Source organism: Phragmites australis, chromosome 17, assembly GCF_958298935.1.
Source record: "Phragmites australis chromosome 17, lpPhrAust1.1, whole genome shotgun sequence".
Classification (NCBI taxonomy): Eukaryota; Viridiplantae; Streptophyta; class Magnoliopsida; order Poales; family Poaceae; genus Phragmites; species Phragmites australis.
This window is the reverse complement of record NC_084937.1, coordinates 13,307,507-13,328,937: the sequence shown is the minus strand read 5'-3', so window position 1 is coordinate 13,328,937 and position 21,431 is coordinate 13,307,507. Positions and strand designations below refer to the sequence as shown.

Here is a 21,431-nt window from a genome sequence, read left to right as displayed (position 1 = left end):
TGACTGCAAGCACTAGTATCGCTTTCATGTAAATTAACTCCCTGTGATTCTGTGAACCTAGATCTGACCACAAAAACTTGGCCAGAAAAAAGCTTGCCCCCAGCAAGATTTTAGCCCGCCTAGGCGGCTAGGCCAGCCCGTTGGGTGCTATGGAAGAGACATTTCAGTCGTAGTCCCTACAATACACACGCCTGACAATATTTGCCCCTCAATCCGTACGCCTCATAGAATTTGCCACTCGGAGTACGAATTGTTCCAATTCATGCCTTTCTCTCCAATTTCTTTTTTTATGTTATTTCCTTTTTATTTGTCACCTAAACTGACTATTTTGCCCCTCCTCTGTTCGGTTGGATCGATGGACTCGATTGGATCGAGTCGAGCGTCTTTCACCTGAGCAGATCGAGTTGAGCGAGAAGTTAGCGTTCGTTGCATGAGGGGTGACAAGCGCTAAGCGCCCATGGCGGGTTTGCGCCGAGTGAGCAACGGGCGCCCACGACAGGTCTGCACCACCAGGATCTCCCCCAAAGCTCGTCTCCACCTGAGGTTCCCCATCACTAGTCCAAGGTGAGTGCTGACCTGCGGCTCCCTGTGGTTGCCAAATCACCTCCACTACCTATCCAAGGTGAATGCTGACCCATAGCTCCCTATGGACGCCAAATCGCCTCCGTTGTTGGGCTCATGTTGCGAGGCAAGTTGTGCAGCAGTCCATGAAGCTGATATGTCCCAGTCATCCGTAGCGCGTAGTAGGGGGTCCGTCCATAGGTCGTTGTCAGTGTCGCAGGTAGCACCGACCGGGTTGCCGTTGATCCAATGCCCGGATTGCAAGGTGGAGAAGGTGATCAAGCTGACTGCTACTACTCCGGCAAATTACGGGAAGACAATTTTCAAATGCCCCCGTAACCAGCAAGGAGTGAGTGCTATTCATGTGCAATCAAGTGTTTTTTTTCAATTTCTGAAATTTCCTTTCAATTGCATATGCAGGTATCGAATTGCTGCAGATTTTTTATGTTTCAACCAAAGTACGAGAAGTATCTTGGCTTGATTGGAGAGTTGGCCATGGACTTGACCTCAGTTGGAGATGTCGTGCCTGAGATCCTGGAAGCAAACAGTAGCTTGAAGATGGAATTGGAACTAGTGGAGAAGGATTTGCTTGCCATGAGGAACATAGCATATCATGTGAAAGGTGTTGAAGCCAGGTTTGGTCAGATGCATGTGAAAGTGCATTTAGCCTCTAAGTGTGGTTTTGGTAATTAATGATAATACATATAGACTAATAATTGTGTTGAGAATTATTTGTAGCATGTTCCATAGGTAATGCATGATTAATAGAGAATAGATTCATTGAGGAATGCCATGAAGATCAAGATATACACATTGAGAACAATGAGCTATAGGTGATGCTCATGTGATGAAGGAGAAGCTAGAGTGGAAGACATCTTGAAGGTTGAGGATGGTCTTAATAAGATTGACAAGAAGCATGAAGCTAGGCAAAGCTACTTGTGGAGATCAAGTAACTTAAGGTATAAAGTTATCAATGAAGTTTTATGGACTAACTCATGTTTTTTGTGCTTGAGAGTGAGTTAGGATTAGGATCTATAAGAAGCCATGAGTTGAATTGAGATATCCAATATGCGAATAGTGAAGAAAAAAAGATTGGACTCTATATATGATAAAGTGAATTAATTGAAGATGCCAGATACAAAGTAGTTTTCTAAGGAAAGACGGTGATGGGTAAAAGATGCTTGGCTACGATGAACCATCCGGTGGTGAAGGGCAAGCAAAGGGCTTGGCGTCGAAAGACCAAGACTATGGTGAAAGGCGAGTGAAGGTTTTGCGCCAATGGACCATGCGAGGCCATAAGAAGCTAATGGTGATTGACATCAATCACATGAAGAATCGAGAAAAGATGGAGTGAAAATTATATGAACATTGGCAACCCTCAAGGTTTGAAAGAAAAAAGCGGTACTTGAAGGTATTCAAAGCCTCAAAGTGATTCAAACGAGTTTTTTATTTGAATTTGAGTATAGGTATGCCGCACTATTAAGAGGGATGCAACATAGAATATTTTGACGTGTCTCAATACTAAGAGTATCTAACCAACCCAAAGTGAGAGACACAAAACACCTACAAACATGGGGTAGTGCTAACTTGAGGTTGTGTTGAGAGTTCATTTTAGGAGTCCGGTGCCGAAAGTGTCTGAATCAAGTTTTGAAGTGTTCCTAGTTTTGATCAAATATTTTTGAGATCATGGTTTCTAGTGGGATAGGAAGCCCTCTGAATAAGCTTTCTATAGAGTCCAAAATTATCGAAATCGGGCATCAGGATCAAAAGTTATCACCTTTTTCAAAGGGTGTGCTGTGCTGATTTTGGAAGTTCCGGGTTAATCCAGAAGTTCCAGATGACATCCAATTTGGGGTTCTCTATCATGGTTTGAAGTTTCAACCCGGAAGTTCCGAATTGAACCCAGAAATTCCCGAATTCTGTGGTCAGTTTGGAGGTTCCGAACTTGATCCGAACAGGGGTCTCGGGTGGATCTAACTCGAGTAATCTGGAAGTTCCATATAAATCCGAAAGTTCTAGATTGTACTGATTGTTGGCTCCAATAGCTAGATTTTGGGGGCTAGCTATATATACCCTCCTAACCCTTCCTTTGAGCAGTGCTGCTGTTGCTCCCACGAAAATACTCAAAGCCAAAGTCATCAGAGCTCAACCCACTCCATTTTAGTGTGAGATTTGAGAAGAAAAGTGAGTTAGGTTGAGAGATTAGATGATTGAGTTGAAGTGAGCATAACTCTCATCTTGAGCACTCGAGTTCATCAGCAAGAAATTCATCGTCACATTTGTTACTCTTAGAACTTGAAGCTCCTAGGCGGCTAGGCGTTGCCAACAAGCACATAAGGTTGTGGTGTGTCAGGGAAAGTTTGTGAAGGTTTGGATTTTGCTTCCGCAAGGGAATAAATCAAGAGTGAAAGCTCAAGCTCAAGTGTGACCGAATTTGGTGAGGAAAAATGTTAAAAGATACCAGGTTCAAGCGTGACTAAGCCCCTTAACGAAGACGTAGGAACCTCAAATGGAGGTGTCCGAACTTTGAAAAACAAATCACGCATCTCCTCTCTTTGTTTACTTGTTCTTGAGTTCTTGCTCCCTATTTGTGCAAATTTGCTTGATCTACTTATTCGTGTGAAATTTTGACTGCAAGTACTCCGTGGATCTACTTAAAATTGTCATTTGGAACACATAACTTTATTTGGTATGGGCTAGAACTCATTTGGCATTGTTTAATTTTAGTTTCATGTTCTGAACCTAGAAGTTCCGGGTAAGATCGGACTTTTCGATGAACAGTAATTTCATAACTTCCAGTGAACAATAATTTCATAACTTTTGATTAAAATTTGTTGGATACCTTGCTAGATTTAGATATTCTTTGTCACGCCCTAGGTTTGTAATATTAACACTTATTTAGGGTGTTTGTGCACTAGTTGAGTTTAGTATATTTAGGTTTTTCACTTGTGAAAAATCCGTTAGCTTATTTTCGCTACAAGTTTAGGTCAAATAGGAAAAGGGTCAAAGTTTTGTAAAATCATCTATGCACCCCCTATATACGACATTATTTTCCTTTCAATTGGTATCAGAGGCTGGACTCACGTTTAGGCTTCATCGTCGTGAGAAAAGATGTCAACAATAGGTGATATGTATCTAGAACATTTTTGCTAGATGGTTCAAATTATCTAACTTGGAGTGTCTGCATGCTTAATATCTTTAGGACCATGCATCCTCAAATAAAGCGAGTAGTAGATGTAAGCATTTCTCCTCCTAGTGGTATCTTGCTATCACCTGAAGAGGAAGAGAAATGCATACATCTCAATGCTCAAGCTACTAATATTTTATTTAATGCTTTGAGTGAAGATATATTTGAATCCATCATGCCGCTTGAAGAGGCTCATCTCATTTTGGTTACATTTAAAGAAAGATATGACAAGTCCAAATGTGATGGAAAAGAACTTACTTTGGAAGCGCCAATTGAGGATTGCTTAACTTTATCAACATGTCATGAAGAGCCTCACATGATTTTCTCCATTGACCAAAGTGCTCTTGCCGCAAGAACTGCCTCACATATTACTCCGAGCAAGGTAATGAAATAGTGAGTGAGATTCGTAAGTGTCCAAGTCTCTATCTGGACTTTAACAACACTTGCAATTAAATTTCTAAATCTACTAGTGTTGTTAACCCTTGTATATCATCTAGTGCAAAATTGTTTATATATCATGATGATATCGTTAATTGTCCTCATTGTAATATATCTATTTTCATTAGTATTTGTGATACTAATATTTTGAAGGAAATATAAGATTACTTGAGACAAAGCTTAGGTGGGAAGTCCTCAAGAAAAATCAAGAAGAGAGATCTACCTAGAAGAAGATCAAGGACAAACAAGATGTGCTATACATGTCGATAATATAGACATTATGGTATGGATTATCCTCAACTTGGAAGTGAAGCATCCACTTCTCCAAGATGCTCATCCCTTCACACCAATTATCCTATGTTCCTTATGGCAAAAGGTAAAAAGAAATTGGTAAGTGAGCTTAATAATTTTAATTCTAGTGATAGTGATGAGCTCGAGTTTGATCTTTTGAGCAAAAAGGATATGCCTAAAATGATCAAACTCATGCATATAATAGAAGACCAAAAGGAAAATCTCGAGAGGCAAGAGGAATTCCTCTTTGAGAAAATAGAAGAACTTAAGATCTTAAATAGGAAGCATGAAAAGCTTATAGAGTCTCATGGTTCTTTATCTGATCTTTGTGAGAATCTTAAAATTAAACATGCTTCTCTAAGTGATAAATTAGATGTTATGCCTCTAGTGGATTTAGAAATGTCATATCCTAATTGCAATACTTTATCTAAGGACAAATTCACTATTTCTCCTATTGATGATGCTTGTGCTTCCAACTCTATTTTTTGTGTACCATCTTTGTGGGAAAAAAAATGTTGAGCTAAGGGCTCAACTTGAAGAGTTAACTAGTAAGTATGTGGAATTACAAGAAAACCATGATAAGCTTTTGTGCACTTATGAAAATCTTATAGCTTCTCGTAATAGCTCATGAGGTAATGGTCACAATGGTAAAATCCTATGAACCTCGTGTGGACAAGAGCACACACTCTCTACTTTATAATGATTTAATTTGTGCTAGTCTTAAGACTAATATTTGTTGCTCTAAAGCTAATATTTTTCCTAGTCTTACTTGTGATATTGATAGTAAAGGAAAAAGCAAGAAACTCGAGGATCAAATGCATTCAAGAAATAAAGATGGACTTGAAATAAAGTCAAATAAGAAGAACAAGTCCAACCATGTCAAGATCAAGAGGCAAAATCAAAAGAAGATCAAGGCTCCTATCATTGCTTCAAGTGCAAAAATAAGGTCACCATGTGAGAGACTGCCCTTTGAAGAAAGAAAAAAAAGACAGCAAAAAGAAGAAAATGAGAAGAATCTGGCTCACATCAAGTATTTCAAGTGCACCAATACGGGACACTTTGCCTCAAGTTGTCCTAGCAAAATTGATGATGAAGCAACACTTCCAAGAAGGAAACTAAGAACCAACAAAAGGAAATGTTATGGTTGTAATGAGAAGGGGCATGAAATTGAATCATATCCTTACAAGAAGATAGAACTTTGCAAATCATCAAGTGAGAGGCTAACTGGCAACAAGCAAAACAAGAAGCAAGACAAGAAGAAGAAGACATCTTGTGATAGAAAAAATCAACTTTGCTATAATTGCCGAGAAAAGAGACATAATGGTAAAAATTGTTCCAATGGTAACATTCATAACCCTAACTCTTCCAATAATAATCAATATTTGCTTAGGAAGGCTAAGAGTGGTACTTGTGTTGCTAAGGTGATTAGTTCACCTCATGCTAATGCAGAGGCCATTTTGGTGCCTAAGTCTCTTGTGACTAATCTTAAATGACCCAACATGTTTTGGGTACCATAAAGTGTTTAATTAGCTAAATAGGTAATTAGAGATGCATTGAAGACTTAGCTTAATTGAGAAAAATTATATTGCATATTTCATATCAAGTTTCCTTCCAAGTGGTATTTTTCATCATTTATGGAAAGGGCATCAAGTATGAAGATTATTGTTCACACATCAAAAACCAATGACATCTCGGTAATAAGTACCTACATTGAAATAGCTAGACTCCTTAACCTTGTGTAGGTGTGAGTTGTTTACAATCTTTTCGGTGCTCGTGAACACTTGAAGTTGGCTATGTAATTTTGCTTTACTTTCTATATTTTTATAAAGTGATGTGTTTAATGGCTCTCTAGTAGAGCAAAGTCTTGTGAGTGATACATGAAAAGAATGCTTGGTGGTGGCTATCAAGAAAAACGTCACGCAAAGATCAAAACTCAAGAAACCATCCAAGTATCTTAGCTTTTTTTTGACAATTCGGAAGTTCTGACTTTATCTGAAAGTTCCAGTTTGTATAAACCGGATATTCTGGGCTAAATCAGATATTCCGATATTTACAAAAAGTTAGAGGTATATTAAGATGAAGGAAGAATTTAAAATTAGACCTCCACCACAAGTGCCTTGTTCAAGAGCTCAAAAAATGTCCACGAGACCATTCCATCAATGATGTTCAAGGAGATATTTAAAAGAGCGATGGTAATTTCTAAAGCCTCTAGTTACAATGTCTTTGTGAATTTTATCTTTTAGTGTCTTTGTGAGCTATATAAGGTAAAAGAAGTACTAGAGGATTTGGACTTAGTAATGGTTATGGGAGAAGAACTCAATACATCACAAGAAATGAAGTGTAACCCTCCCCATGGAAAGATCAAGCTAAATTTGGTGAAAATCAAATGGATTTCCCACTACAAGTCAAATAAAGGCACACTTCATTCAAATACAAATGGTGTATACCCAATAAAGCTCCTCATATCGTAGATTGCCAAGACATAATTTACATTTAGTGGTAATCTACATGATTTCATGGTTGTACGTCCATTCTTGGCACACATATTTTCTTTGTAAATTCTTTTTGTGCCTTAACTCAAAATATTGGGTAAACTCCTCTAGATTCTTGAATGAACTAAGTGCATGTTACAAATAATTCAAGTACTTAGATGCACATGATTAAGGCGGAGTTTATTCTATGTTTTGTGCTTTGAGACTAATCTTTCTTCAAGTGAAATTTATGTTTAATCTCTTGGTGAAATGAACATGGCATCAAAGGATGCTAAGGAGAGTTGGCATGGAGAATTCAAAGTCTATCAAAATCTTGTGCAAGCTAAGGTATGTCTTCACCTAAACAAAGATGACAAGGTCATGGATGAAAAAAGTATATCCCTCCAAAACTAGATCCTTGTGTTACCAATGTGCATCTAGCCCTGTCAGGTTGACAGAACCCGAAGGTTCTGGGATGTATCTGGAAGTTTTGGATTCTTGAGCCTTATTTTATCTTACCTATTTTATTGAATTCTATTTCATTCTTTGAAGAAATTAATGGATTATCATATTATGAGGAAGTATTATGCTTTCTGCATCTTACTTATCCATAAATTGTGAATATTTGAGCAATACCATTTAGAATTGATATAATTGTTTATCTAGGATCTATGTGGTATATCAAGCTCATATAAATCTCAATTTCTAAATCTTCTTCACATGATTTTTTGAAAGAAAATTGATATATGTCCTTTTGCAATTACCAACTTGAGATATCTCCATATACCTTTGTTCTCTTACAATTGGTAGTGATACAAATGGTAATACTTGTTGCTCAACTTCATTTCAATTCTTTCTTCTAGTGACTTCTTTCTTTGTGAAAGATTTCATTTAACTCCTATATTAGAAAAATTAGTTTCTTTAAGGAAACTTGTCCTTTCGAAATTTGTGGAAGCTTGTTATCTCAATGCTTGAATCATTTTTAATATACTTGTTTGAGATAAGATTTTGAGCATGTTTGCAACTTACTCATCTTTTTTGCTCATTATTTTCACTTAATTAATTTATTGAACTATGTGAGGTGATCATTTGTTGATCTTTTTATATTAGATGTAATTTGAACATTATTTATGATATTTTATCTTTCATTTGGTATCTTTATGGCTTATATGCCAATTTTTGTCCAAATTATATATTTATTGGATCTTGGAAGTAATGAGAATGCTTGCTTGATGTAATTTTTAATTTATAAAGCATGTTTGTATTCATTAATCTAACATATAGAGTAAGCCTCTCTCAAAAGCTCTTAATGACTAAAAGGTGCATAGAGTTTTAATTTTATATCAATTGGTATCTATTTTATATGCACTGATTATTGAAGAGTTTGCTCTATATGCTGGGTTTTGCTAACCTTAGGACCTAAAGAGTTTGGGGGACCAAAATGTACTTGAATGAGTTTTAGGTACAACGAAGATGCACTAGATGTTTGAGTTATTTAAAATGAAGGTCCTTCCAATAAGATGATCATTTCAATTGGAATTCATAAAAAAGGTCTTAATCTTTCAATCGGTATTTATTAAGAAGATCATCTCATTCAACTTCAATTGGAATCATAAAGAAGAATCATATCAAAGTAAAGCTAAGCAATAATGAAAAATAATCTACATCAATCCAATACTTTCTTGGTAACTTATTCTTAATTCATGCATTTAATGTCATAGATTCAACCTTGTATAGGTTGCATAATAGCATGAAAATAACTTGTGAAAATTTATTTTTGATGCAAGTGCCTAAAAACATCTTTATTGCAAATATGAGCAATTTGAAATAGCATATTTTTTGTGAAAACTCTATAATCATGTTTATGATTCATCTAATCCCAAATATGCAAAAGAATTCATATCAAATACTTGAGTTAATCTTATATGCAATATTGATTAAGATTACAAAATTTATTCTTTTGCTTGAGGTTTTTAGTCCACTTTAAATTGGCTCTATTGAATATGTAAGCTTATGAGATGTTGACTCTTTATGATAAGCAATTTTTTTTTTATAATGTCAACAATATAGCTATGTTTACCTTTTGAGCCTAATCCATTGTACTTGTGTATTGGATATTAACTTCGGACTCATTCTTGACTTGCCTTCAATTGAATTTGTTTCAATTATCATCTCTTTCAATCGGTATGCCTAGGATTTTCAATTGGTACCTATTGTAGGTATTCAATTGATATCTTTTAGAATTTTAGTTGGTATCTTATGCAATTCCATTTGATATCTTTTTTTTTAACTGGGTATCTCTTTTGAAATCTCATTTGTCACATCTCTACACCTCTTTGACCTATTGTATATTAGCTTTTGATGATTCCTTTTGTAGGATAGGGCTAATGTGCTTCGAAGACAATTTCCTTTTGGACTTCCATTTTTTTGGCAAGTCCTCTAAAATTCTTCCATTTTTGGCATTGATATCAATTAGGGGAGAATTTGTATCTAGATGTTATATTTGTAAGAGGGCTTTGCTATGGGGGAGAATTTGATTATGGGAGAATTTTAAAGGCTATGCATTTGATAAATGAGGTGAAGGTTTTTGCATGCATAAGTTACATGATTTTGCTTTGCATTAGTATATTCAGTTTGATATATGCATTGTCATGCTTGTTTCATATGTATAAAGGAAAACTACATCCAAAAATTGAGATAGACAATATATGCAATGATATTCAAGATTTATTCACACATGCATAGAGTGTGGGGAGTCTACTATATACACATGTTGGTTTTTACTAACATCAAAACCCTTGTGGTGTTTGATGCTAGTAAAGCTAGTTTTGGTAATCTCAAATATCTTTGTGATGTTTGCTGTTTTCAAAACATGTTCTTTATATACATTTGATTCGGATAAGATGTATAATAATAATTTTAAATTTTCAAATATAACCATCGAGTGATATTATCATCAATTACCAAAATGGGGGAGATTAAAAGTACATCGAGCCCTTAACTGTGGTTTTGATAATTAATGACAATATCTATAGACTAACAGTTATGTTGAGAATTGTTTGTATCATATTCCATAGGTGTTGCATGATTAATAGAGAATGGATTCATTGAGGAATGCCATGAAGATCAAGAGATATGCATCTAGATCAACGAGATGTAGGTGATGCTCATGTGATGAAGGAGAAGCTAGAGAGGAAGACATCTCGTAGGTTGAGGATGGTCTTAATAATATTGACAAGAGGCATGAAGCTTGAGAAATCTACTTCTGGAGATCAAGTAACTTAAGGTATAAAGTTATCAATAATGTTTTATGAACTAACACATGTACTTTGTATTTGAGAATGAGTCAGGATTAGGATCTATAAGAAGGCATGAGTTGAATTGAGATATCCAATATGCCAAGAGTGAAGAACAAAAATTGAACTCCATATATGATAAAGTGAATTAAATGCTGGATACAAAGTAGTTTTCTATGGCAAGACGGTGAAGGGCAAGCGATGCTCGACAGTGATGGACCATCCGGTGGTGAAGGGCAAGCAAATGGTTTGGCGTTGAAGGACCTAGTGGTGAAGGGTGAGTGAAGGTTTTACACCAATGGACCGTGCGAGGCCATGGAAAGCTAATGGTGATTCACATCAATCATATGGAGAATCAAGAGGAGATGGAGTGAGAATTATATGAACATTGGTAACCCTCAACGTTTGAAAGAAAGAAGTGGTACTTGAAGGTATTCAAAGGCTCAAAGTGGTTCAAACGAGTTTTTCATTTGAATTTGAGTATATGTATGCCGCACAATTAAGAGAGATGCAACATATAATATTTTGATGTGTCTCAGTGCTCAAGAGTATCTAACCAACCCAAAGTGAGAGACACAAAAACACCCACGAATATCAAGTAGTGCTAACTTGAGGTTGTGTTGAGAGTTCACTTTAGGAGTCCGGTGCTGAAAGTGTGTAAGTGTTTGAATTAGGTTTCAGAGTATTCCTAGTTTTTATATAATGTGTTTGAGATAATGGTTTCTAATGGGATAGGTAGCCCTCTAAGTAAGCTTTCCATAGAGTCAAAAATCATCGAAATCGGACATCGAGATAAAAAATTATCGTCTTTTTCAGAGGATCTGTTGTGCTAACTTCAGAAGTTCTGGGTTAATCCGAAATTTCCAGATTGGCTGGAAGTTCCGGATGACATCCAATTTAGGGTTCTCTGTCATGGTTTGAAGTTTCAACCCTGAAGTTTCATATTGAACCCGGAAGTTCCATATTGAAATCAGAAGTTCCGGATTCTATGGTCAGTTCAGAGGTTTCAAACTTGATCCGGACAGGGGTCTCTGGTAGGTCTAACTCGAGTAATCCAAAAGTTCCGGATTGTACTGACTGTTGTCTCTAACCGCTAGTTTTTGGAGGCTGGCTATATATATCCCCTCACCCTTCCTTTGAGCAGTGCTACTGGTGCTCCCACGAAAATACTCAAAGCCAAAGCCATTATCGTTCTCCCCACTCTATTTTAGTGTGAGATTTAAGAAAAGTGAGTTGGATTGAAAGATTAGAAGATTGAGTTGAAGTGACCATAACTCTCATCTTGAGCACTCGAGTTCATTGACAAGAAGCTCATCGTTGCATTTGTTACTCTTGGAGCTTGAAGCTCCTGCGTGGCTAGGCGCCGCCGGTGAGTACCAAAGGTTGTGGTGTGCCGCGAAAAGTTTGTGAAGGATTGGATTTTGCCTTACACATGGGAAGGAATCAAGAGTGAAAGCCCAAGCTCAAGTGTGACAGAGTTTGGTGAGGAAATAGGTTGAAAGAGACATGGCTCAAGTGTGATCGTGCCCCTCAACGAAGATGTAGGAAGCTCAAATGAAGGTGTCCGAACTTCGAAAAACAAATCACGCATCTCCTCTCTTTGTTTGCTTATTCTTGAGTCCTTGCTCCCTATTTGTGCAAATTTGCTCGATCTACTTATTCGTGTGAAATTGACTATAGATACTCCGTGGTCTGCTTGGAATTGATATTTGGAACACACGATTTCATTTGGTTTGAGCTATAACTCATTAGGCGTTGTTTAATTTTAGTTTCATGTTCTCAACCCGGAAGTTCCGGGTAAGGTCGGAAATTCTAGTGAACAATAATTTTAGAACTTCTTGTGAACAGTAATTTCAGAACTTTGGATTAGAATTTCTTACATATCTTGCTAGATTTAGATATTCTTTGTCACACTCTAGGTTTGTAACATTCACACTTATTTTTGGTATTTGTGCACTAATTGAGTCTAGCATATTTAGGTTTTTCACTTGTGAAAAATCTATTAATTTATTTTCACTGTAAGTTTAGGCTAAATATTAAAAGAGTCGAAGTTTTGTAAAATCGCCTATTCACCTCTCTAGGCGATATCATTGTCCTTTCATCATGGATGAGGGAAAGCTATGTTGATTTTGGTTTGCACCAATATTTTTTTTATTGGTGTCCATAGTTGTGCTTCTTGTGAAGTAAACCTGAGAATGATTGTAGTGTTGTGGTGTCCATAGTTGTGCTTTTTGTGAAGTAGATCTGAGAATGATTGTAGTGTTATGGTGGAATGTAATGTGGCTCTCAATTTGCAGCAATTATGCAATGAAAACTAAGAATTCATGTCTATATTTTTGTTTTGTGCCAAGAGATGTGCCTTGTTTCTGAAATATGTAAAAAAAAAATCAGCAGAATGTACTTGACTTAGTTTGATGAATGATCAAGCTAACCATATATGTTCTTAAAGATAACATCCAATAAATGACCGAATGTAAGCATCCAGTACATCACTAACTACATGTTCTCAAAGCTAATTGAACACACAGATTTATAAAAAATGACAATACCAATCAGGTAGATACAGTTTCCTGATACATTATGATTTAAAAAAGCATCTAGTTTCATTATTATCTGGAGATTATATAAGAACATTCATTTGTCCCCTTTCCTTGGACTGATCTTCCTGACGGTTCGCCGTGAAGTCAGGTGATCAATTCCCAATCGGCTCCCAGCCACACACATCTTGCATTGCACTTGCAGTGTCCGGAGCCCAGAGCCGGAGGCGGAGGTAATGTCTCTGCGCCTGCCTCGCCTCTCCCTATAAGCCTCCCTCACTCCCTCTCCCGGTCCCCGCTCCGTTCTTCAGATTGTTTCTTGGGATACGCGCACTCGGTATTTGATCTGAAGGCACCGCCTTTTTCTTTGCTTTTCTTGGTCACGCGCATCCAAGAAATCTCTGCACATCGGGCGGTAAATTGGGGCCAAATCGCTCCCTGTTTTCCCCTTGTTTTTGTTGTTCTGAAACGCCAAAACGTAATCTTGGTCGGGTGTGTGTGGCGCGCTGAGGTCGGCCGCTCATTGTTCTTTGCTTTTCTTTGCTTTTAACTGGTTGACGAGAAGCGGCAAATTGTTCATCAAAGTCTCAAGTCTGTGGTTTGGGGAGTCCAGCTGGCAATATTGGGCTGAATACTGAACGCATAGACTATTGCTGCGTCTATCTTGGTGTTTGCTTTTGTAGTTTAGGATGTCTTATGTTTGGAGATTCAGCTTCTTGATTCTGGCTTTTGCAGTAATTAGTGTGTAGACGATTAATTGGTATGTGCGTGATTTATTTGTGTATGCATACAACATACACCGATACACGTGACTGCTACATCTAGACATAAAAAAATTGCTCGTGGGATAATGATAAAGATGCTTGGCATCAGCTTCGAGGCTGACAGGCAGAATGAGAACTCTAAAACTAGTGTTAGCAAACTATTTCTTTTGCATATCCAAATTGAAGCGCGACACCTGACATAGATGCCTTACTTTAAGAAGTTTTACTTTTAGGAAAGTAAAGCACACTTCATCAATTATTCAGTCTAATCTAGTATGAATTGTAATCTTAGAAGTAACAACGAAGAAATGAGTTTGCAGGGTGTTGTGATTTGTGAGTATTGTAAATCTGTTGACAAAATTGCCTAAAATCTAGAGAAGTGCCCTGAAATCTGACTATATGTTGTTGATGGACATTTTGAACTCTGACAGATTGCTGAATAGTTGGAACATCTTGCAATTTCGTACATTTTATGAATCAGCTATTCAGTTTGTTTTTAAATGTTTTGCTAGTCTTGAACCTATTTCAGGTGAACAGTCTTGTCTCATGACAAAGCAATACTATGCTACGAGCAGCCTTGTGATAGGGTATGCTCTGTGCTCAAGTTTGCTCTCAATCATCAACAAATATACCGTGACAAAGTTCAGTTACCCTGGCCTCCTAACTGTTCTACAGTACTTGACATCTGCTGCTCGTGTTTGGATCCTAGGAAAGGTAGGTCTTCTCTCCACAAATCATCGACATTTATAGTTATAGGACCGAGAATGACGACTAGAGAGGGGTGAATAGGTGTTTTAACAATTTTTTTTGAAATAGATGATCTTTTTCTATTTCTCACTCAACGTACATCAAAACGTTCAAGCGGAAGTAAAAGAATCAAAGAGACAAAAAACAAAAATATTAGTTCAATAGCAATATGACTCCACAAATAGAATATAAACCATGTTTCATTCAAGATCATTCCATAGTTTTCAGATCTTTGACCCTCTTTTGGTTGCTATAGCTGACACAACTTTCCGGAAACAGCCATGTCCTTTAAAGTTCACATTCTTATCCCTTGTGGTCATCTTGGGAGGAGCAGTTGGCTATGTGATGACAGATCCAGCATTCAGCCTCACAGCGTGGGCGCTTGCCTATCTGGTGATCATAACAACTGAGACGGTGTACATCAAGCACATTGTGACAAACTTGGGGCTAAACACTTGGGGTTTTGTGCTCTACAATAACCTTCTTTCGTTGATGCTGGCCCCGATATTCTGGTTTGTTAAAGGGGAGCACAAGTCCGTCCTTGCAGCGATTGAGTCAAGGGGTGAAGGCTGGTTTCATCTAGATGCCTTAGTCACAGTGGCATTGTCATGTGTGTTTGGGTATCTCATTAGTTTCTTTGGTTTCGCAGCAAGGAAGGCAGTCTCGGCCACAGCATTTACCGTGACCGGGGTTGTGAACAAGTTCCTCACTGTCCCTATCAATGTGCTGATCTGGGATAAGCACGCAACTGCATTCGGTTTGGTATGCTTGCTCTTCACTATTGTCGGCGGAGCACTCTATCAGCAATCAGTTACAACAAAAGGAAACTCAGCAGCACAACATGGTCCGGTGCCTGAGCAACCTAAGGATGACAATCATAGCAATGACTTTGATGAGCAGAAACAAAGCTTAGTTTCGTCTGTGAAGCAATCCAATGCATGAATTACTTGCATGCGTAGCCTTAGATTTGCAGATTTATTCTTTAGTCTTGAATAGGCTGTTTTGTGTGCCTGACCCTTGCAACAAATGAAACAATTGGGAAAACTAGTGCAAATAGTATTTCTGTGCAAGGAACTTTTGCTGTTGCTTATTGAATGGCTGATGCAAATTGTAATCTTTTTTAAACTTGCAATACACTACTGTTATTGAGGTCCCCTACTATAGCTGACAAAAGTTCTTGATCACCGTCTTTTTCTTTGGATATTGGTTCTTAATCATTTCTAGTATGGATGGCTCATAGTTTTTCTATAATGCCCCTACGGAAGGTGAAAAAGGTGAGGACTGAAATGAGAAAGGTCCCTTGGTTCATCTGAGCCAGACCGGAGTCGAATAATTCGGATCCTCTAATATAGTTTCTTTTCTTAAGTCCAGAAATAAGGTAATTATCTTTCCAGTTGTCCTAAGGTAATCCCTTATAGTTGGGGATTGTTCTTGAGTTTTTACTAGTCGTCTGATTTAGCGTGGAGCTTACACTGCTTGATGCAGTACTGTGGTCATAGACAAATGATATATGGTTATTATCCCTCTGTTACTTCAATTTTTCAATTTCTATGCCAAAAAAAAATGAATACTATTGTGGCATTTATCCTTGTACTGATAGCATTAAAAGCGTAAATGATCTGATGATAAGGAGGCAACATTTTATGACCTACTTGCCATCTAAAAAACCAGCGTGGCGAAATGAGCACGAATCAGATCAGCTTTGCGTATTAGCCATTTACAGTTCATGCATAGAAACCAGAAGAAACATTATTTCCATGTTGAATAAATATATGAGGTACACTCAGCTTCACTACGTGTTCAATAACATTTGACCACAAATATTCAAGAATGAGTCCTTTCCCATAGCATACACTCAGAGGGTAACCCAAACATGTAAAGCATTACCCAACAAAGGAATGAACAAAGCAGAAATCATAGGTCACAGCTTACATAAACCATTTGGCCAGTGAAACAACTAGTACAAGTGCCAATGTGTAAACTCCCAAAAAAAAAAAAACAGCATGATAGCAGAGATACAGCGAGGAATTCTAACTAGACGTGGACAACTGAAACTTCAAGTGAAGAAAAGGAATACAAATAGAAAGAACCACACTATGCTAGATCCTGTTAGCAACAACGGAATGTTTCAGAATATACTGGGCAGAAATTAGCATTCTGTCTCTTCACGTTTGTTGCTTTCCAGATTTGCAGATTGTTCATTGTCCATTACCGCCAGATCTTTTGGAGGTTTGGAGTCAAAAATTCGGATGAAACTATTCTTTTCACATGATGTACAGATTATGTTTCTGGCGGCATGTTCGCATAGAGGAATGTGTAGAAGAGTTCCACTTCAGGCATACTTCGGATGATCTGAATGTGCTTGTTCTTCTTTGGCTCCTCAAGCAATGGCAAACTCAGTTGAGCTACTCTGGCCAAGAGCTTCGCCAAGGGCAAGCCTGATGGAGGAATTGGAGTTCCAATCTGTGAAGCCAGGTCCTCTATCACCACATCCACTATCTTCCTCAATGACCTCTCCATGATATTTTTGAAATCATCACTGCAATAACACAGTTCCAATATGGTTATGTGATTACTCATGGTGCCTATTTTGAAAGACAAATGACATTGTCAAGAGACTCAAAGTCATAAACATGCAATTAGATTGACAAACATGGGAAATCAATAATTCTGTAAGCAGCACAACATCCTTATAATACAACAACAACAACAACAACAAAGCCTTTCAGTCCCAAACAAGTTAGGGTAGGCTAGAGATGAAACCCATAAGATCTTGCAAGTCTAGTCATGGCTCTGGCACTTGGATAGCTAACTTCCACGCACCCATAATAAAGTCCTAAAAAAACATCCTTATAATAAAAATATCCTCTTTCACAGTTTGCAACAGAGTACCTGGCCTAGTGATTGTATCATCGTAGTTCATTGTATAAGAAATGAGACTGTTCTCATCCACATATGAATATGATATAATGGTATGATATTCTTCAAATCATCTCATTCCCAGAAAGGAAGTGTAATGCACACCAAAATTCAACTCGTTAAAATGTACATCAAAACTAACTCGTAAAAACAGAGCACTTATCGCTCCATAGTAATTTATAATAATGGTCAATGCCACTAACGAAGTTCAAAATAGCGGTGAATGCCACCAAAAAAGTTCATAATAGCAAGGCAGAGAGAAAATACTGTAGCACCTCATTGTATTAATTTACTTTCACTCCTTCCAATTTTGAATCCTAAAATACAATAAGAAAGTAACAAACTAGGTGCATATAAATCACATGCCATATGACATGGATTACAAAGTAAATATTAGATATGTAATGCAGTAGTTGCTAATAGAAGTATTTGATACAATCATTTAATCGATTCAAAGTTGATTGATGAAAGAAAAACCGAAGACTGATCATATGAAAGATTGAGAAAAGAAAAGAGTGCCTTCTAGTCCAAATTATGGGCTTGCTATACCTGAACAGAACTCAATGCATAACTCTATTACCTTGCCAATACTATGCGAGTCTCAGACATTAATTGGTCAAGCTTTCTGACATCCTTTAGAAGTGATGAATCATCAAAGCCAGTACTGGACACAGCCATCAACTGTGCATAAAAATTGGCATTCTCAGGTACAAGGTAATTTATCCACAAGTTATCTTCACAAAGACTCATGAACATGTCCAATATTTGTAACACTGTTTGCAATACTTGGTCCATGCTCATAGGGTCTTTCAGTTGCTTCCTGCAATTTTTTCACACGTCAGTACTCAGTATCATCAAGGGGAAACACACCATATTATGCAACCAGGAATCAATTTCCCAGTGGTAACCGTGGTTCATGCCCGGAACCAGCCATATCAGTCATGGACGGTATCGCTGATTTCGGGCAAATATTAGCAGATACAATCTAACATTGATACTAAGGATTGTAAAAGTTTTAGGACACAAATTGTTAAGATGGAATGAAATCTAAACTAAGAAACAAGTGAACCAGAAAGCCGCTGGAAGGCAGCTGGTTAACAGGCGATTTGCAGTAAAAGGTTCATTGTGAACAGTTTTCCAAGAAACAGGATATGAGACAGAAATGAGAACATTGTATACGATGCTACTTATTTTGTGCTGAATGCAGAAATGTGGATACTCTTGATGACTCAGAGCTTTGCTGTACACTAATTTCAGAATGTAAAATGAAACAATCATTTTGCTACAAAATTTTTTATTGGACCTCCATTGATTTATCGAGTGCCAAACATGTTGGTAATACAATTATCATAAGGAAAGGAGAAGAATATTTACTCTCTGAGGACTTCTGTTGCAGCATGTTGCATTTGTGCAATCAGTGCATTGAAACTGTATGTGGCAAGGTAATCAGCAGTTGCAAGGAAGTCCTTATGTCCATTTTTGCTAAATGTATCAGATCCCGCCTACAAAACAAGTGAGAATCCATGTCAGCGAGCAGCTGGAACTCAAATCAAGTCACTGTTCTAACATAATTTCAATTGTTTTAACTGTCCAGAGTGCAAAGATAAGAAACTGGAGCAGAATTAAACAAACTTTCATCCATATGAGGAAAGCTTGAAGCATAGTGGCCTGGAGCATAAATTTACCTGTAATTGCGCACCATCTGTACCACGGGCAAAATCTAAGTAGAGGTGTCTGCCTAATATGGTAACCTGAACTCTAACATATAAGCTAAGCAGTGTCATCGCCCACATCGAAGAAACTGTCCTCGTGAAACCTAAGAAAATGGAGAAGCCACAGAAACAATAACATTGTTATCAACACATATTTATGAATAGACAACACAAAAACCAACAAGTTATGCAATAGATAAGATAAGAAATATCATACTCAGAATTTTAATCTTCTCCCAAGTATCATACTTCTCCTTTGGTGTCAGTGCGTTTGATCCTCCCTTCCCTTGCAGTAGCTTGTCAGTCAAGTGTGATATATCCAGTTCCTCCATTATCCGTGAACGGAGATAATGCATGGCAAAGGGCAACGTAGTGGTGTCAGAGATCCTTTGCACGTTTTCAAAGTGCGTCTGCAACCTAACAAAAATGAAAGCATACAAAATGATCATAAAGGTGTCTCTCCTTTAGTAAATATGGTACTTGCATAGTGTGAAACATTTACCAATTCTATACATCATAACTACTCTGTTAGTGTCTGTGTTCAATTCTACTATGACAAAACAAACAAAAACAGGTTTCGATCTTTCCCCAGCACTTTTCTGCCCATCATGCTAGCAACATGGCTTATCATGAATTGTCGATTATTCCCATAAGCAACATCTGTAGCACTTCTTGTCTAACTAACCTAAGTAATGTGGAACAAGATTCCTTTTCGGTTCCTCTACCATACAAGAGATGTAAAACGTTTGAACTCGTAAAAAGCAACAGCTTTATCCTCGTCTCTCCTCCAACTTAACGAACCAAGGAAAGCTGAACAGCTCAGCAAATAATGCCAGGCGAAGAAGCCCTCAACCCAATCGAGCAGAACAGAAACACTAGAGAAAATCTATCCAGAGCCCCACCGTCACCTTCTAATTGATCCCCCTCTAGCGCCGCCGCCACTAGACCAATTAAGCACGCCGCCTCACAACCCCCAGCAATGCAATTGCAAGAAGTAGGAGGGGGAAAGCTCTTACTGGTTCTTGACTAGCTCGTCGGCGGCCTGCTCCTCCCTGGCGCGCAGCTGCTCGACCCGCACGAGCTGGCTCCGGTGTGCGTCGTAGAGGCGGTAGGCCGCGTAGCCCGCGCCGGCAACTCCCAGCGAGATCAGTATCTTCCGCCGGTGCCGCACCAAGAACCCCCTGCAACCAACCAACCACACGAAGACTCCATCAGGCAATCCGTCCAACACCTCGCGGGCCGGGCCCAATCCATGGAATCCCACTGAAATCACTCACCGCGCCGACGCGAGCATGGCGGCGGGGCTGCAGCGGAGGGCCCGAGCTCGAGCGGTTTCTTGGCGAATCCGGAGGCGGCGGCGAGGCTGGATTTGTTTGCTTCGGGGATTGGGATCAAGACATGGAGGGTGGGGGGTGGAGGAGACTTGGTGGAGAGCTGAGAGACCGTGGTTTTGCAGTGGGTCCCAGCCGCAGGCAGGGTGTCCGAGGGTGCTCGAGAATTCCTCGACCCTGGGTCTCCTGCAGATTACTGATTTGCTTCAATTTCTTTTGCTGGTTGGCTTCGACTTTCCCAAATCATATAAACTCCGGAGATACGAAGCTTTGTGTATGGTTGTCCTTGAAGCTCAGTAGCTCCTTATCACTGCAAGCAATTCTTTTTACAATGATGAATTTGCTAATTGTATCTTGTGAGTGATCATTCAGCTACTCTTAATTGATGGTATTTGGGTTCATTTCACTACTGTGATTTCAATAATACTTATAATTCAACATTAACATTTCCATAGTTATTCATTCGAATCAATCAGTAAATACCAGTAACGCAATTATTGTCTACTCCCTCGGTATTTTTATAAGACATATTAAGATTTTAAAAAGTCTTTAAAAGTATAACTCATATTAAAATATTTGTTAAATATGAACTTATTGATACAACTTTATATAATAAATATGTATATAATTTGATTAATTGTTAGTTAAAACTTATAAAGTTTGATAAATCATAATATGTCATATAAAGTTAAATAGAAGAAATATCATATAGTGACAATATATCATATTCTGGTGTCACGGAGCATAGCCACATTGGTAAGCAAATTTAGGGCCCGTTTGGTAGAGCTCTATAACCTTCTGATTCTGTGGTGGAAGTGATTATGTGGTAGAAATAGATTCTGTGGTGAAAGTGATTCTGTTTGTGAAATCGTTTGGTATTTAGTGGTGGAAGTGATTCCTGAGATAAGATTGTGTTGAAATTGAGGAGAATCAGCCGGCAATTGGTGGAAGCTAGATTTTTTGGCTCCCACTTCGTAGTACAAACCGTGGGAGTGATTCTCTCTGATTCTACCGCAGAATCGATTCTGCGGCAGGACGTTTGGTAGAGCTCTTACTGATTCTGAGGCAGAATTAGCTCCCAGAGCTCTACCAAACAGCCCCTTACCAGTACATATCTTCGTCAAATCCCAAACTAGGTGCACACATGCCGTCGCTCTAGGCTGCAAATCTATTTGTC

At 38.2% G+C, this 21,431-nt stretch overlaps 2 protein-coding genes across 2 annotated transcripts; one reads left to right on the top strand and one right to left on the bottom strand.

Moving 5' to 3' along the window:
* Window positions 1-457: 457 nt before the first annotated feature.
* LOC133896881 (GDP-fucose transporter 1-like) lies at window positions 458-15,445 on the top strand. The gene is made up of 4 exons (XM_062337519.1): window positions 458-564; window positions 999-1,196; window positions 14,078-14,259; window positions 14,549-15,445. Exons 1-4 carry the CDS (start codon window positions 458-460, stop codon window positions 15,232-15,234), a joined length of 1,173 nt encoding a protein of 390 aa, XP_062193503.1. The 3' UTR covers window positions 15,235-15,445.
* A 710-nt stretch (window positions 15,446-16,155) lies between these two features.
* Window positions 16,156-20,487, bottom strand: LOC133897464 (peroxisome biogenesis protein 3-1-like). The gene is made up of 7 exons (XM_062338196.1): window positions 20,201-20,487; window positions 19,940-20,104; window positions 19,141-19,340; window positions 18,897-19,027; window positions 18,586-18,713; window positions 17,792-18,031; window positions 16,156-16,831 (listed from the first exon to the last, which is right to left on the bottom strand). Exons 1-7 carry the CDS (start codon window positions 20,215-20,217, stop codon window positions 16,573-16,575), a joined length of 1,140 nt encoding a protein of 379 aa, XP_062194180.1. The 5' UTR covers window positions 20,218-20,487; the 3' UTR covers window positions 16,156-16,572.
* Between the last annotated feature and the right edge of the window lie 944 nt (window positions 20,488-21,431).

What these genes read in the sequence shown, in the direction of transcription:
- LOC133897464 (XM_062338196.1), bottom strand. An exon ending in GACGAGCTAGTCAAGAACCA is followed by an intron (nt 19,341 to 19,939) that starts GTAAGAGCTTTC and finishes CATTTTTGTTAG; the next exon opens with GTTGCAGACGCACTTTGAAA. An exon ending in ACTCGCATAGTATTGGCAAG is followed by an intron (nt 16,832 to 17,791) that starts GTAATAGAGTTA and finishes GTGTTATTGCAG; the next exon opens with TGATGATTTCAAAAATATCA.
- LOC133896881 (XM_062337519.1), top strand. Translation starts at nt 458, where the DNA reads ATGGCGGGTTTGCGCCGAGTGAGCAACGGGCGCCCACGACAGGTCTGC. An exon ending in TTCCCCATCACTAGTCCAAG is followed by an intron (nt 565 to 998) that starts GTGAGTGCTGAC and finishes GAATTGCTGCAG; the next exon opens with ATTTTTTATGTTTCAACCAA. An exon ending in GTGAAAGGTGTTGAAGCCAG is followed by an intron (nt 1,197 to 14,077) that starts GTTTGGTCAGAT and finishes CTATTTCAGGTG; the next exon opens with AACAGTCTTGTCTCATGACA.